Source organism: Coregonus lavaretus, assembly GCF_964263955.1.
Source record: "Coregonus lavaretus genome assembly, contig: HAP1_SCAFFOLD_259, whole genome shotgun sequence".
Taxonomy (NCBI): domain Eukaryota; kingdom Metazoa; phylum Chordata; class Actinopteri; order Salmoniformes; family Salmonidae; genus Coregonus; species Coregonus lavaretus.
The window spans coordinates 500,608-516,164 of record NW_028160020.1 but is presented as its reverse complement, the minus strand read 5'-3'; the positions used below and the strand labels follow the sequence as shown (position 1 = coordinate 516,164).

The 15,557-nt window shown below is 51.4% G+C and overlaps 1 protein-coding gene across 1 annotated transcript in view; it reads right to left on the bottom strand.

Moving 5' to 3' along the window:
* Positions 1-15,557, bottom strand: part of LOC311122268 (N-acetylglucosamine-6-sulfatase-like) — a 48,515-nt gene that overhangs the window by 17,840 nt on the left and 15,118 nt on the right. The window contains exons 3-6 of the mRNA XM_084196657.1: positions 11,191-11,397; positions 6,191-6,256; positions 4,325-4,423; positions 4,004-4,171 (exon numbers count right to left, since the gene is read on the bottom strand). Coding sequence (XP_084052783.1) covers positions 4,004-4,171; positions 4,325-4,423; positions 6,191-6,256; positions 11,191-11,397 — 540 coding nt within the window. The remainder of the gene's footprint in view (positions 1-4,003; positions 4,172-4,324; positions 4,424-6,190; positions 6,257-11,190; positions 11,398-15,557) is intronic.

The window sequence follows — 15,557 nt, the reverse complement described above, 5'->3', positions numbered from 1 at the left end:
GTGGTGGTGTTGGGGTTAGGTGCTGTAGTGTGGTGGTGTTGGGGTTAGGTGCTGTAGTGTGGTGGTGGTGGGGTTAGGTGCTGTAGTGTGGTGGTGTTGGGGTTAGGTGCTGTAGTGTGGTGGTGTTGGGGTTAGGTGCTGTAGTGTGGTGGTGTTGGGGTTAGGTGCTGTAGTGTGGTGGTGTTGGGGTTAGGTGCTGTAGTGTGGTGGTGTTGGGGTTAGGTGCTGTAGTGTGGTGGTGTTGGGGTTAGGTGCTGTAGTGTGGTGGTGTTGGGGTTAGGTGCTGTAGTGTAGTGGTATAGTGGTGTTGGGGTTAGGTGCTGTAGTGTGGTGGTGTTGGGGTTAGGTGCTGTAGTGTGGTGGTGTTGGGGTTAGGTGCTGTGGTGTGGTGGTGTTGGGGTTAGGTGCTGTAGTGTGGTGGTGTTGGGGTTAGGTGCTGTAGTGTGGTGGTGTTGGGGTTAGGTGCTGTAGTGTGGTGGTATGGTGGTGTTGGGGTTAGGTGCTGTAGTGTGGTGGTGTTGGGGTTAGGTGCTGTAGTGTGGTGGTGTTGGGGTTAGGTGCTGTAGTGTTGGGGTTAGGTGCTGTAGTGTGGTGGTGTTGGGGTTAGGTGCTGTAGTGTGGTGGTGTTGGGGTTAGGTGCTGTAGTGTGGTGGTATGGTGGTGTTAGGTGCTGTAGTGTTGGGGTTAGGTGCTGTAGTGTGGTGGTGTTGAGGTTAGGTGCTGTAGTGTGGTGGTGTTGGGGTTAGGTGCTGTAGTGTGGTGGTGTTGGGGTTAGGTGCTGTAGTGTGGTGGTGTTGGGGTTAGGTGCTGTAGTGTTGGGGTTAGGTGCTGTAGTGTGGTGGTGTTGGGGTTAGGTGCTGTAGTGTGGTGGTATGGTGGTGTTAGGTGCTGTAGTGTTGGGGTTAGGTGCTGTAGTGTGGTGGTGTTGAGGTTAGGTAATGTAGTGTGGTGGTGTTGGGGTTAGGTGCTGTAGTGTGGTGGTGTTGGGGTTAGGTGCTGTAGTGTGGTGGTGTTGGGGTTAGGTGCTGTAGTGTGGTGGTGTTGGGGTTAGGTGCTGTAGTGTTGGGGTTAGGTGCTGTAGTGTGGTGGTGTTGGGGTTAGGTGCTGTAGTGTGGTGGTGGTGGGGTTAGTTGCTGTAGTGTGGTGGTGTTGGGGTTAGGTGCTGTAGTGTGGTGGTGTTGGGGTTAGGTGCTGTAGTGTGGTGGTGTTGGGGTTAGGTGCTGTAGTGTGGTGGTATAGTGGTGTTGGGGTTAGGTGCTGTAGTGTTGGGGTTAGGTGCTGTAGTGTGGTGGTGGTGGTGTTAGGTGCTGTAGTGTGGTGGTGTTGGGGTTAGGTGCTGTAGTGTGGTGGTGTTGGGGTTAGGTGCTGTAGTGTGGTGGTGTTGGGGTTAGGTGCTGTAGTGTGGTGGTGTTGGGGTTAGGTGCTGTAGTGTGGTGGTGGTGGGGTTAGGTGCTGTAGTGTTGGGGTTAGGTGCTGTTGTGTGGTGGTGTTGGGGTTAGGTGCTGTAGTGTGGTGGTATGGTGGTGTTAGGTGCTGTAATGTTGGGGTTAGGTGCTGTAGTGTGGTGGTGTTGAGGTTAGGTGCTGTAGTGTGGTGGTATAGTGGTGTTGGGGTTAGGTGCTGTAGTGTGGTGGTATAGTGGTGGTGGGGTTAGGTGCTGTAGTGTGGTGGTGTTGGGGTTAGGTGCTGTAGTGTGGTGGTGTTGGGGTTAGGTGCTGCAGTGTGGTGGTGTTGGGGTTAGGTGCTGTAGTGTGGTGGTATGATGGTGTTAGGTGCTAAGGTGTGGTGGTATAGTGGTGTTGGGGTTAGGTGCTGTAGTGTTGGGGTTAGGTGCTGTAGTGTGGTGGTGTTGGGGTTAGGTGCTGTAGTGTGGTGGTGTTGGGGTTAGGTGCTGTAGTGTGGTGGTGTTGGGGTTAGGTGCTGTAGTGTGGTGGTGTTGGGGTTAGGTGCTGTAGTGTGGTGGTATAGTGGTATGGTGGGGTTAGGTGCTGTAGTGTTGGGGTTAGGTGCTGTAGTGTGGTGGTGTTGGGGTTAGGTGCTGTAGTGTGGTGGTGTTGGGGTTAGGTGCTGTAGTGTTGGGGTTAGGTGCTGTAGTGTGGTGGTGTTGGGGTTAGGTGCTGTAGTGTGGTGGTGTTGGGGTTAGGTGCTGTAGTGTGGTGGTATGGTATGGTGGTTAGGTGCTGTAGTGTTGGGGTTAGGTGCTGTAGTGTGGTGGTGTTGGTGTTAGGTGCTGTAGTGTTGGGGTTAGGTGCTGTAGTGTGGTGGTGTTGGGGTTAGGTGCTGTAGTGTGGTGGTGTTGGGGTTAGGTGCTGTAGTGTGGTGGTGGTGGGGTTAGGTGCTGTAGTGTGGTGGTGGTGGGGTTAGGTGCTGTAGTGTTGGGGTTAGGTGCTGCAGTGTGGTGGTGTTGGGGTTAGGTGCTGTAGTGTGGTGGTGTTGGGGTTAGGTGCTGTAGTGTAGTGGTATAGTGGTGTTGGGGTTAGGTGCTGTAGTGTGGTGGTGTTGGGGTTAGGTGCTGTAGTGTGGTGGTGTTGGGGTTAGGTGCTGTAGTGTTGGGGTTAGGTGCTGCAGTGTGGTGGTATAGTGGTGTTGGGGTTAGGTGCTGTAGTGTGGTGGTGTTGGGGTTAGGTGCTGTAGTGTGGTGGTGTTGGGGTTAGGTGCTGTAGTGTGGTGGTGTTGGGGTTAGGTGCTGTAGTGTGGTGGTGGTGGGGTTAGGTGCTGTAGTGTGGTGGTGTTAGGGTTAGGTGCTGTAGTGTGGTGGTATGGTGGTGTTAGGGTTAGGTGCTGTAGTGTTGGGGTTAGGTGCTGTAGTGTGGTGGTATGGTGGTGTTGGGGTTAGGTGCTGTAGTGTTGAGGTTAGGTGCTGTAGTGTGGTGGTATGGTGGTGTTAGGGTTAGGTGCTGTAGTGTGGTGGGGTTAGGTGCTTTAGTGTGGTGGTATGGTGGTGTTGGGGTTAGGTGCTGTAGTGTTGAGGTTAGGTGCTGTAGTGTGGTGGTATGGTGGTGTTGGGGTTAGGTGCTGTAGTGTGGTGGGGTTAGGTGCTGTAGTGTGGTGGTATGGTGGTGTTAGGGTTAGGTGCTGTAGTGTGGTGGGGTTAGGTGCTGTAGTGTGGTGGTATGGTGGTGTTGGGGTTAGGTGCTGTAGTGTGGTGGGGTTAGGTGCTGTAGTGTGGTGGTGTTGGTGTTAGGTGCTGTAGTGTGGTGGTGTTGGTGTTAGGTGCTGTAGTGTGGTGGTGGTGGTGTTGGGGTTAGGTGCTGTAATATGGTGGTGTTGGGGTTAGGTGCTGTAGTGTGGTGGGGTTAGGTGCTGTAGTGTGGTGGTGGTGGGGTTAGGTGCTGTAGTGTGGTGGTGTTGGTGTTAGGTGCTGTAGTGTGGTGGTGGTGGTGTTGGGGTTAGGTGCTGTAGTGTGGTGGTGTTGGGGTTAGGTGCTGTAGTGTGGTGGTGTTAGGTGCTGTAGTGTGGTGGTGTTGGGGTTAGGTGCTGTAGTGTGGTGTTGTTGGGGTTAGGTGCTGTAGTGTAGTGGTGTCGGGGTTAGGTGCTGTAGTGTGGTGGTGTTGGGGTTAGGTGCTGTAGTGTGGTGGTGTTGGGGTTAGGTGCTGTAGTGTGGTGGTATGGTGGTGTTAGGTGCTGTAGTGTGGTGGTATGGTGGTGTTAGGTGCTGTAGTGTTGGGGTTAGGTGCTGTAGTGTGGTGGTATGGTGGTGTTAGGTGCTGTAGTGTTGGGGTTAGGTGCTGTAGTGTGGTGGTATGGTGGTGTTAGGTGCTGTAGTGTTGAGGTTAGGTGCTGTAGTGTGGTGGTATGGTGGTGTTAGGGTTAGGTGCTGTAGTGTGGTGGGGTTAGGTGCTGTAGTGTGGTGGTATGGTGGTGTTGGGGTTAGGTGCTGTAGTGTGGTGGTATGGTGGTGTTGGGGTTAGGTGCTGTAGTGTTGGGGTTAGGTGCTGTAGTGTTGGGGTTAGGTGCTGTAGTGTGGTGGTACGGTGTTGGGGTTGCCATGTTTGGAGCCTACCTTCCCATGGACGTTGAAGTTGGGGTCTCGGGGGGCCTTGAGATCCTTGAAGCGGTCCTGGTACTGCGGGGCGGAGGTCCAAGGGGAGTGGGGGGCTGGGGTCGACACCATCATGAAAAACGGGCGGTAGTTAGATTTATACTGGAGGAAGTCTAGAGACATGTTGGTCTAGAGAGGACAGAGGTAGAGGTAGTTACACAGGAGTTGATCCCAGATGGATGCTGTAGTGATCTGACCATGAGTTAGTGGACAGGGACAGTCGTTTCCAGTAATGCAGGGTATTCTGTGTCCTTCAGCAGGATTACTAACAGCTGTTCTCACCAGTACGTCTGTCAGGTAGTCTTCGCTGTAGTTCCCTCCATGTTTCTTAGGCTTCCCATTCACAGACAGAGTATAGTTGTAGTACTTAGAGTTCCTCTCCTGAATAGAACAGAGACAGAGTATAGTTGTAGTACTTAGAGTTCCTCTCCTGAATAGAACAGAGACAGAGTATAGTTGTAGTACTTAGAGTTCCTCTCCTGAATAGAACAGAGACAGAGTATAGTTGTAGTACTTAGAGTTCCTCTCCTGAATAGAACAGAGACAGAGTATATTTGTAGACTACTGAGGTGAAGTGTTGTTGTTCGCACCAGAGACTAGACTGATATAGTGGATAATCTAATCTCCCCAGAGTCTAGACTGATATAGTGGATAATCTAATCTCCCCAGAGTCTAGACTGATATAGTGGATAATCTAATCTCCCCAGAGTCTAGACTGATATAGTGGATAATCTAATCTCACCAGAGTCGAGATTGATATAGTGGATAATCTAATCTCCCCAGAGTCTAGACTGATATAGTGGATAATCTAATCTCCCCAGAGTCTAGACTGATATAGTGGATAATCTAATCTCCCCAGAGTCTACACTGATATAGTGGATAATCTAATCTCCCCAGAGTCTAGACTGATATAGTGGATAATCTAATCTCCCCAGAGTCTAGACTGATATAGTGGATAATCTAATCTCACCAGAGTCGAGATTGATATAGTGGATAATCTAATCTCCCCAGAGTCTAGACTGATATAGTGGATAATCTAATCTCCCCAGAGTCTAGACTGATATAGTGGATAATCTAATCTCCCCAGAGTCTACACTGATATAGTGGATAATCTAATCTCACCAGAGTCTAGACTGATATAGTGGATAATCTAATCTCCCCAGAGTCTAGACTGATATAGTGGATAATCTAATCTCCCCAGAGTCTAGACTGATATAGTGGATAATCTAATCTCACCAGAGTCGAGATTGATATAGTGGATAATCTAATCTCCCCAGAGTCTAGACTGATATAGTGGATAATCTAATCTCCCCAGAGTCTAGACTGATATAGTGGATAATCTAATCTCCCCAGAGTCTACACTGATATAGTGGATAATCTAATCTCACCAGAGTCTAGACTGATATAGTGGATAATCTAATCTCCCCAGAGTCTAGACTGATATAGTGGATAATCTAATCTCCCCAGAGTCTAGACTGATATAGTGGATAATCTAATCTCCCCAGAGTCTAGACTGATATAGTGGATAATCTAATCTCCCCAGAGTCTAGACTGATATAGTGGATAATCTAATCTCCCCAGAGTCTAGACTGATATAGTGGATAATCTAATCTCCCCAGAGTCTAGACTGATATAGTGGATAATCTAATCTCCCCAGAGTCGAGACTGATATAGTGGATAATCTAATCTCCCCAGAGTCTAGACTGATATAGTGGATAATCTAATCTCCCCAGAGTCTAGACTGATATAGTGGATAATCTAATCTCACCAGAGTCTAGACTGATATAGTGGATAATCTAATCTCACCAGAGTCTAGACTGATATAGTGGATAATCTAATCTCCCCAGAGTCTAGACTGATATAGTGGATAATCTAATCTCCCCAGAGTCTAGACTGATATAGTGGATAATCTAATCTCCCCAGAGTCTAGACTGATATAGTGGATAATCTAATCTCCCCAGAGTCTAGACTGATATAGTTGATAATCTAATCTCCCCAGAGTCTAGACTGATATAGTGGATAATCTAATCTCACCAGAGTCTAGACTGATATAGTGGATAATCTAATCTCCCCAGAGTCTAGACTGATATAGTGGATAATCTAATCTCCCCAGAGTCTAGACTGATATAGTGGATAATCTAATCTCACCAGAGCGATCCAGTAGTCCCATCCCAGAGGAACATGCTCCACTCCTCCTGCATCTGGGTTCCCATACTGAAACAGAGACAGAGACAGTTTCTATACTAAACCACATGTACAGTGGAGAGAACAAGTATTTGATACACTGCCGATTTTGCAGGTTTTCCTACTTACAAAGCATGTAGAGGTCTGTCATTTTTATCATAGGTACACTTCAACTGTGAGAGACGGAATCAAAAAAAAAAATCAAGAAAATCACATTGTATGATTTTTAAGTAATTCATTTGCATTTTATTGCATGACATAAGTATTTGATCACCTACCAACCAGTAAGAATTCCGTCTCTCACAGACCTGTTCGTTTTTCTTTAAGAAGCCCTCCTGTTCTCCACTCATTACCTGTATTAACTGCACCTGTTTGAACTCGTTACCTGTATAAAAGACACCTGTCCACACACTCAAACAGCCTCCAACCTCTCCACAATGGCCAAGACCAGAGAGCTGTGTAAGGACATTAGGGATAAAATTGTAGACCTGCACAAGGCTGGGATGGGCTACAGGACAATAGGCAAGCAGCTTGGTGAGAAGGCAACAACTGTTGGCGCAATTATTAGAAAATGGAAGAAGTTCAAAGTGACGGTCAATCACCCTCGGTCTGGGGCTCCATGCAAGATCTCACCTCGTGGGGCATCAATGATCATGAGGAAGGTGAGGGATCAGCCCAGAACTATACGGCAGGACCTGGTCAATGACCTGAAGAGAGCTGGGACCACAGTCTCAAAGAAAACCATTAGTAACACACTACGCCGTCATGGATTAATATCCTGCAGCGCACGCAAGGTCCCCCTGCTCAAGCCAGCGCATGTCCAGGCCGTCTGAAGTTTGCCAATGACCATCTGGATGATCCAGAGGAGGAATGGGAGAAGGTCATGTGGTCTGATGAGACAAAAATGTAGCTTTTTGGTCTAAACTCGCCGTGTTTGGAGTAAGAAGAAGGATGAGTACAACCCCAAGAACACCATCCCAACCATGAAGCATGGAGGTGGAAACATCATTCTTTGGGGATGCTTTTCTGCAAAGGGGACAGGACGACTGCACCGTATTGAGGGGAGGATGGATGGGGCCATGTATCGCAAGATCTTGGCCAACAACCTCCTTCCCTCAGAGCATTGAAGATGGGTCGTGGCTGGGTCTTCCAGCATGACAGCGACCCGAAACACACAGCCTAGGCAACTAAGGAGTGGCTCCGTAAGAAGCATCTCAAGGTCCTGGAGTGGCCTAGCCAGTCTCCAGACCTGAACCCAATAGAAAATCTTTGGAGGGAGCTGAAAGTCCGTATTGCCCAGCGACAGCCCCGAAACCTGAAGGATCTGGAGAAGGTCTGTATGGAGGAGTGGGCCAAAATCCCTGCTGCAGTGTGTGCAAACCTGGTCAAGACCTACAGGAAACGTATGATCTCTGTAATTGCAAACAAAGGTTTCTGTACCAAATATTAAGTTCTGCTTTTCTGATGTATCAAATACTTATGTCATGCAATAAAATGCAAATGAATTACTTAAAAATCATACAATGTGATTTTCTGGATTTTTGTTTTAGATTCCGTCTCTCACAGTTGAAGTGTACCTATGATAAATATTACAGACCTCTACATGCTTTGTAAGTAGGAAAACCTGCAAAATCGGCAGTGTATCAAATAGTTGTTCTCCCCACTGTATAGTCAGTTTCCATACTGAAACACAGAGACAGAGTCAGAGAGACAGAAAGAGAGTCAGTTCACAGAGATTCAGAGCCAGACAGGGTGAGTTCCTATACATTGATCCATAGTGTGTGAGTCGGGGGGGGGGGGATGGGGGGGTCTATACATTGATCCATAGTGTGTGAGTTGCGGGGGGGGGGGGGGGGGGGGGGGGGTCTATACATTGATCCATAGCGTGTGAGTTGCGGGGGGGGGGGGGGGTCTATACATTGATCCATAGTGTGTGAGTCGGGGGGGGGGGGGGGGGGGGGGGTCTATACATTGATCCATAGTGTGTGAGTCGGGGGGGGGGGGTGGGTCTATACATTGATCCATAGTGTGTGAGTCGGGCGGGGGGGGAACCTGCTGCTACTCTGAGATAAAGCCATTCGTACATGTCCTCCGAGAGTTAGGGAGGTGTGGGAACAGATCATCACCCTTACAGTGTAATCTACATACATGATAGGACATGATGATGTGAAGATGCTGTGTGTGGTGTGGTTGTGGTATGGTTGTGGAATGGTTGTGGCATGGTTGTGGTATGGTTGTGGCATGGTTGTGGCATGCTGTCATATTGTTGCAGACTCTCACCTTGTCCAAAGTAATTGCCCCTTTGGGATAAAATACACTTTTTTAAATTGAATTGGTTGAGGTACTTCCCAGCGAAGAAGGTCTGGTAGCCAGCGTAGGGTTAGTGGTAGAGTTAGGTGAGGTGTAGTTACCTGGTTGAGGTATTCCCCAGTGAAGAAGGTCTGGTAGCCAGCGTAGGGTTAGTGGTAGAGTTAGGTGAGGTGTAGTTACCTGGTTGAGGTACTCCCCAGTGAAGAAGGTCTGGTAGCCAGCGTAGGGTTAGTGGTAGAGTTAGGTGAGGTGTAGTTACCTGGTTGAGGTACTCCCCAGTGAAGAAGGTCTGGTAGCCAGCGTAGGGTTAGTGGTAGAGTTAGGTGAGGTGTAGTTACCTGGTTGAGATACTCCCCAGTGAAGGAGGTCTGGTAGCCAGCGTAGGGTTAGTGGTAGAGTTAGGTGAGGTGTAGTTACCTGGTTGAGGTACTCCCCAGTGAAGAAGGTCTGGTAGCCAGCGTAGGGTTAGTGGTAGAGTTAGGTGAGGTGTAGTTACCTGGTTGAGGTACTTCCCAGTGAAGGAGGGGTCTGGTAGCCAGCGTAGGGTTAGTGGTAGAGTTAGGTGAGGTGTAGTTACCTGGTTGAGGTACTCCCCAGTGAAGGAGGTCTGGTAGCCAGCGTAGGGTTAGTGGTAGAGTTAGGTGAGGTGTAGTTACCTGGTTGAGGTACTCCCCAGTGAAGGAGGTCTGGTAGCCAGCGTAGGGTTAGTGGTAGAGTTAGGTGAGGTGTAGTTACCTGGTTGAGGTACTCCCCAGTGAAGGAGGGGTCTGGTAGCCAGCGTAGGGTTAGTGGTAGAGTTAGGTGAGGTGTAGTTACCTGGTTGAGGTACTCCCCAGTGAAGAAGGTCTGGTAGCCAGCGTAGGGTTAGTGGTAGAGTTAGGTGAGGTGTAGTTACCTGGTTGAGGTACTCCCCAGTGAAGAAGGTCTGGTAGCCAGCGTAGGGTTAGTGGTAGAGTTAGGTGAGGTGTAGTTACCTGGTTGAGGTACTCCCCAGTGAAGGAGGGGTCTGGTAGCCAGCGTAGGGTTAGTGGTAGAGTTAGGTGAGGTGTAGTTACCTGGTTGAGGTACTCCCCAGTGAAGGTCTGGTAGCCAGCGTAGGGTTAGTGGTAGAGTTAGGTGAGGTGTAGTTACCTGGTTGAGGTACTTCCCAGTGAAGGAGGGGTCTGGTAGCCAGCGTAGGGTTAGTGGTAGAGTTAGGTGAGGTGTAGTTACCTGGTTGAGGTACTCCCCAGTGAAGAAGGTCTGGTAGCCAGCGTAGGGTTAGTGGTAGAGTTAGGTGAGGTGTAGTTACCTGGTTGAGGTACTCCCCAGTGAAGGAGGTCTGGTAGCCAGCGTAGGGTTAGTGGTAGAGTTAGGTGAGGTGTAGTTACCTGGTTGAGGTACTTCCCAGTGAAGGAGGGGTCTGGTAGCCAGCGTAGGGTTAGTGGTAGAGTTAGGTGAGGTGTAGTTACCTGGTTGAGGTATTCCCCAGTGAAGGAGGGGTCTGGTAGCCAGCGTAGGGTTAGTGGTAGAGTTAGGTGAGGTGTAGTTACCTGGTTGAGATACTCCCCAGTGAAGGAGGGGTCTGGTAGCCAGCGTAGGGTTAGTGGTAGAGTTAGGTGAGGTGTAGTTACCTGGTTGAGATACTCCCCAGTGAAGAAGGTCTGGTAGCCAGCGTAGGGTTAGTGGTAGAGTTAGGTGAGGTGTAGTTACCTGGTTGAGATACTCCCCAGTGAAGAAGGTCTGGTAGCCAGCGTAGGGTTAGTGGTAGAGTTAGGTGAGGTGTAGTTACCTGGTTGAGGTACTCCCCAGTGAAGAAGGTCTGGTAGCCAGCGTAGGGTTAGTGGTAGAGTTAGGTGAGGTGTAGTTACCTGGTTGAGGTACTTCCCAGTGAAGGAGGGGTCTGGTAGCCAGCGTAGGGTTAGTGGTATAGTTAGGTGAGGTGTAGTTACCTGGTTGAGGTATTCCCCAGTGAAGGAGGGGTCTGGTAGCCAGCGTAGGGTTAGTGGTAGAGTTAGGTGAGGTGTAGTTACCTGGTTGAGGTACTCCCCAGTGAAGGAGGGGTCTGGTAGCCAGCGTAGGGTTAGTGGTAGAGTTAGGTGAGGTGTAGTTACCTGGTTGAGGTACTCCCCAGTGAAGGAGGGGTCTGGTAGCCAGCGTAGGGTTAGTGGTAGAGTTAGGTGAGGTGTAGTTACCTGGTTGAGGTATTTCCCAGTGAAGGAGGGGTCTGGTAGCCAGCGTAGGGTTAGTGGTAGAGTTAGGTGAGGTGTAGTTACCTGGTTGAGGTACTCCCCAGTGAAGAAGGTCTGGTAGCCAGCGTAGGGTTAGTGGTAGAGTTAGGTGAGGTGTAGTTACCTGGTTGAGATACTCCCCAGTGAAGAAGGTCTGGTAGCCAGCGTAGGGTTAGTGGTAGAGTTAGGTGAGGTGTAGTTACCTGGTTGAGGTACTCCCCAGTGAAGGAGGGGTCTGGTAGCCAGCGTAGGGTTAGTGGTAGAGTTAGGTGAGGTGTAGTTACCTGGTTGAGGTATTTCCCAGTGAAGGAGGGGTCTGGTAGCCAGCGTAGGGTTAGTGGTAGAGTTAGGTGAGGTGTAGTTACCTGGTTGAGGTACTCCCCAGTGAAGGAGGTCTGGTAGCCAGCGTAGGGTTAGTGGTAGAGTTAGGTGAGGTGTAGTTACCTGGTTGAGGTATTTCCCAGCGAAGAAGGTCTGGTAGCCAGCGTAAGCCTGCAGTAGAGCAGGAAAGGTCTGGGGCTCTTGGGTCTTCTGCCAGGCCGGGCTGCTGCAGTTCCCTTCCAGAGTGTTGTTGATCACATGGTGGTTATGAGGATACTTCCCTGTTAGGATGCTGGCTCTGCTGGGACAGCACAGTGGACTGGCTACAAACTGGAGAGAACACAACAAGATACCCCCATCAGGTAAGATAACCCAAACTCTAACTAAGTGTTAGGATGATGGCTCGGCTGGGACAGAGCTCGAGCTGACAGGAACAGGAAAACCAGGCCTACTGGCTGTAGAATGCCTGAGCAGAGATATTATGATAGAATTCCACTCAGCATGTCTCCTGGTGTCAAAGTCTAACTTCTGTTTTGTTTTCAGATTTAAAAACTGTAAAACAGGTCAAATATCTGCTTCGTCAGGTGCTAGATAATGGTTGATCACGCGTTGGAAATATTATTAACCAGGATACTCACAGCGTTGGAGACCAACCCTAACCTCTAACTCTGACCCCAAGGCCCTCCAGAGGGTGGTGAAGACTGTCCAGGACATCACTGGGACCGTGCTCCCACCCATCCAGGACATCACTGGGACCGTGCTCCCAGCCATCCAGGACATCCCTGGGACCGTGCTCCCACCCATCCAGGACATCACTGGGACCGTGCTCCCACCCATCCAGGACATCACGGGGACCGTGCTCCCACCCATCCAGGACATCACTGGGACCGTGCTCCCACCCATCCAGGACATCACTGGGACCGCGCTCCCACCCATCCAGGACATCACTGGGACCGTGCTCCCACCCATCCAGGACATCACTGGGACCGTGCTCCCACCCATCCAGGACATCACTGGGACCGTGCTCCCACCCATCCAGGACATCTACTCAAAATGGTGCCTGAGGAAGGCCCGCAGCATCATCAAGGACCCAACACACCCTCCAGCCATGAGCTGTTCTCTCCCTTACCGTCTGGCGGACGGTATCGGAGCATGAGGTCTGATACCAACAGGCTCAGAGACAGTTTCTATCTACAAGCCATCAGACTGTATTGGAGCATGAGGTCTGATACCAACAGGCTCAGAGACAGTTTCTATCTACAAGCCATCAGACTGTATTGGAGCATGAGGTCTGATACCAACAGGCTCAAAGACAGTTTCTATCTACAAGCCATCAGACTGCTGAACACTTGAACTGGACTGACCACCTGCTGATTCTCCGCACCTCAGCACCTCCCAGCTGCTGCTACCAGACTCTTATTATACTGCTCAGTCTATACCCTGTCCCCACCCCCCCCTTCCCCAATACACATGGAAATATTGGACTACAAATAGTTCCTTCCTGTATTATGCTATGCTAAATTGTTACTTCTATTCTACTACCATTTCCTTTATGTTCCTGTTCTTATTGTTGTTCCCTGTGTGACCCCGTTCCACCCCACTGTGACCCCGCTCCACCCCACTGTGACCCCGCTCCACCCCACTGTCCTGTTATTGTTGTTCCCTGTGTGACCCCGCTCCACCCCACTGTCCTGTTATTGTTGTTCCCTGTCTGACCCCGCTCCACCCCACTGTCCTGTTATTGTTGTTCCCTGTCTGACCCCGCTCCACCCCACTGTCCTGTTATTGTTGTTCCCTGTCTGACCCCGCTCCACCCCACTGTCCTGTTATTGTTGTTCCCTGTCTGACCCCGTTCCACCCCACTGTCCTGTTATTGTTGTTCCCTGTGTGACCCCGCTCCACCCCACTGTCCTGTTATTGTTGTTCCCTGTGTGACCCCGCCCACCCCACTGTCCTGTTATTGTTGTTCCCTGTCTGACCCCGCTCCACCCCACTGTCCTGTTATTGTTGTTCCCTGTGTGACCCCGCTCCACCCCACTGTCCTGTTATTGTTGTTGTTCCCTGTCTGACCCCGTTCCACCCCACTGTCCTGTTATTGTTGTTCCCTGTGTGACCCCGCTCCACCCCACTGTCCTGTTATTGTTGTTCCCTGTGTGACCCCGCTCCACCACACTGTCCTGTTATTGTTGTTCCCTGTCTGACCCCGCTCCACCCCACTGTCCTGTTATTGTTGTTCCCTGTCTGACCCCGCTCCACCCCACTGTGACCCCGCTCCACCCCACTGTCCTGTTATTGTTGTTCCCTGTGTGACCCCGCTCCACCCCACTGTCCTGTTATTGTTGTTCCCTGTGTGACCCCGCTCCACCCCACTGTCCTGTTATTGTTGTTCCCTGTGTGACCCCGCTCCACCCCACTGTCCTGTTATTGTTGTTCCCTGTGTGACCCCGCTCCACCCCACTGTCCTGTTATTGTTGTTCCCTGTGTGACCCCGCTCCACCCCACTGTCCTGTTATTGTTGTTCCCTGTGTGACCCCGCTCCACCCCACTGTGACCCCGCTCCACCCCACTGTCCTGTTATTGTTGTTCCCTGTGTGACCCCGCTCCACCCCACTGTCCTGTTATTGTTGTTCCCTGTGTGACCCCGCTCCACCCCACTGTCCTGTTATTGTTGTTCCCTGTCTGACCCCGCTCCACCCCACTGTCCTGTTGTGTTTGTTCCCTGTCTGACCCCGCTCCACCCCACTGTGACCCCGCTCCACCCCACTGTCCTGTTATTGTTGTTCCCTGTGTGACCCCGCTCCACCCCACTGTCCTGTTATTGTTGTTCCCTGTCTGACCCCGCTCCACCCCACTGTCCTGTTATTGTTGTTCCCTGTCTGACCCCGCTCCACCCCACTGTCCTGTTATTGTTGTTCCCTGTGTGACCCCGCTCCACCCCACTGTCCTGTTATTGTTGTTCCCTGTGTGACCCCGCTCCACCCCACTGTCCTGTTATTGTTGTTCCCTGTGTGACCCCGCCCACCCCACTGTCCTGTTATTGTTGTTCCCTGTCTGACCCCGCTCCACCCCACTGTCCTGTTATTGTTGTTCCCTGTGTGACCCCGCTCCACCCCACTGTCCTGTTATTGTTGTTGTTCCCTGTCTGACCCCGTTCCACCCCACTGTCCTGTTATTGTTGTTCCCTGTGTGACCCCGCTCCACCCCACTGTCCTGTTATTGTTGTTCCCTGTGTGACCCCGCTCCACCACACTGTCCTGTTATTGTTGTTCCCTGTCTGACCCCGCTCCACCCCACTGTCCTGTTATTGTTGTTCCCTGTCTGACCCCGCTCCACCCCACTGTGACCCCGCTCCACCCCACTGTGACCCCGCTCCACCCCACTGTCCTGTTATTGTTGTTCCCTGTGTGACCCCGCTCCACCCCACTGTCCTGTTATTGTTGTTCCCTGTGTGACCCCGCTCCACCCCACTGTCCTGTTATTGTTGTTCCCTGTCTGACCCCGCTCCACCCCACTGTCCTGTTATTGTTGTTCCCTGTGTGACCCCGCTCCACCCCACTGTCCTGTTATTGTTGTTCCCTGTGTGACCCCGCTCCACCCCACTGTCCTGTTATTGTTGTTCCCTGTGTGACCCCGCTCCACCCCACTGTGACCCCGCTCCACCCCACTGTCCTGTTATTGTTGTTCCCTGTGTGACCCCGCTCCACCCCACTGTCCTGTTATTGTTGTTCCCTGTGTGACCCCGCTCCACCCCACTGTCCTGTTATTGTTGTTCCCTGTCTGACCCCGCTCCACCCCACTGTCCTGTTGTTGTTGTTCCCTGTCTGACCCCGCTCCACCCCACTGTGACCCCGCTCCACCCCACTGTCCTGTTATTGTTGTTCCCTGTGTGACCCCGCTCCACCCCACTGTCCTGTTATTGTTGTTCCCTGTCTGACCCCGCTCCACCCCACTGTCCTGTTATTGTTGTTCCCTGTCTGACCCCGCTCCACCCCACTGTCCTGTTATTGTTGTTCCCTGTCTGACCCCGCTCCACCCCACTGTCCTGTTATTGTTGTTCCCTGTGTGACCCCGCTCCACCCCACTGTCCTGTTATTGTTGTTCCCTGTGTGACCCCGCTCCACCCCACTGTCCTGTTATTGTTGTTCCCTGTCTGACCCCGCTCCACCCCACTGTCCTGTTATTGTTGTTCCCTGTGTGACCCCGCTCCACCCCACTGTCCTGTTATTGTTGTTCCCTGTGTGACCCCGCTCCACCCCACTGTCCTGTTATTGTTGTTCCCTGTCTGACCCCGTTCCACCCCACTGTCCTGTTATTGTTGTTCCCTGTCTGACCCCGCTCCACCCCACTGTCCTGTTATTGTTGTTCCCTGTGTGACCCCGCTCCACCCCACTGTCCTGTTATTGTTGTTCCCTGTGTGACCCCGCTCCACCCCACTGTGACCCCGCTCCACCCCACTGTCCTGTTATTGTTGTTCCCTGTGTGACCCCGCT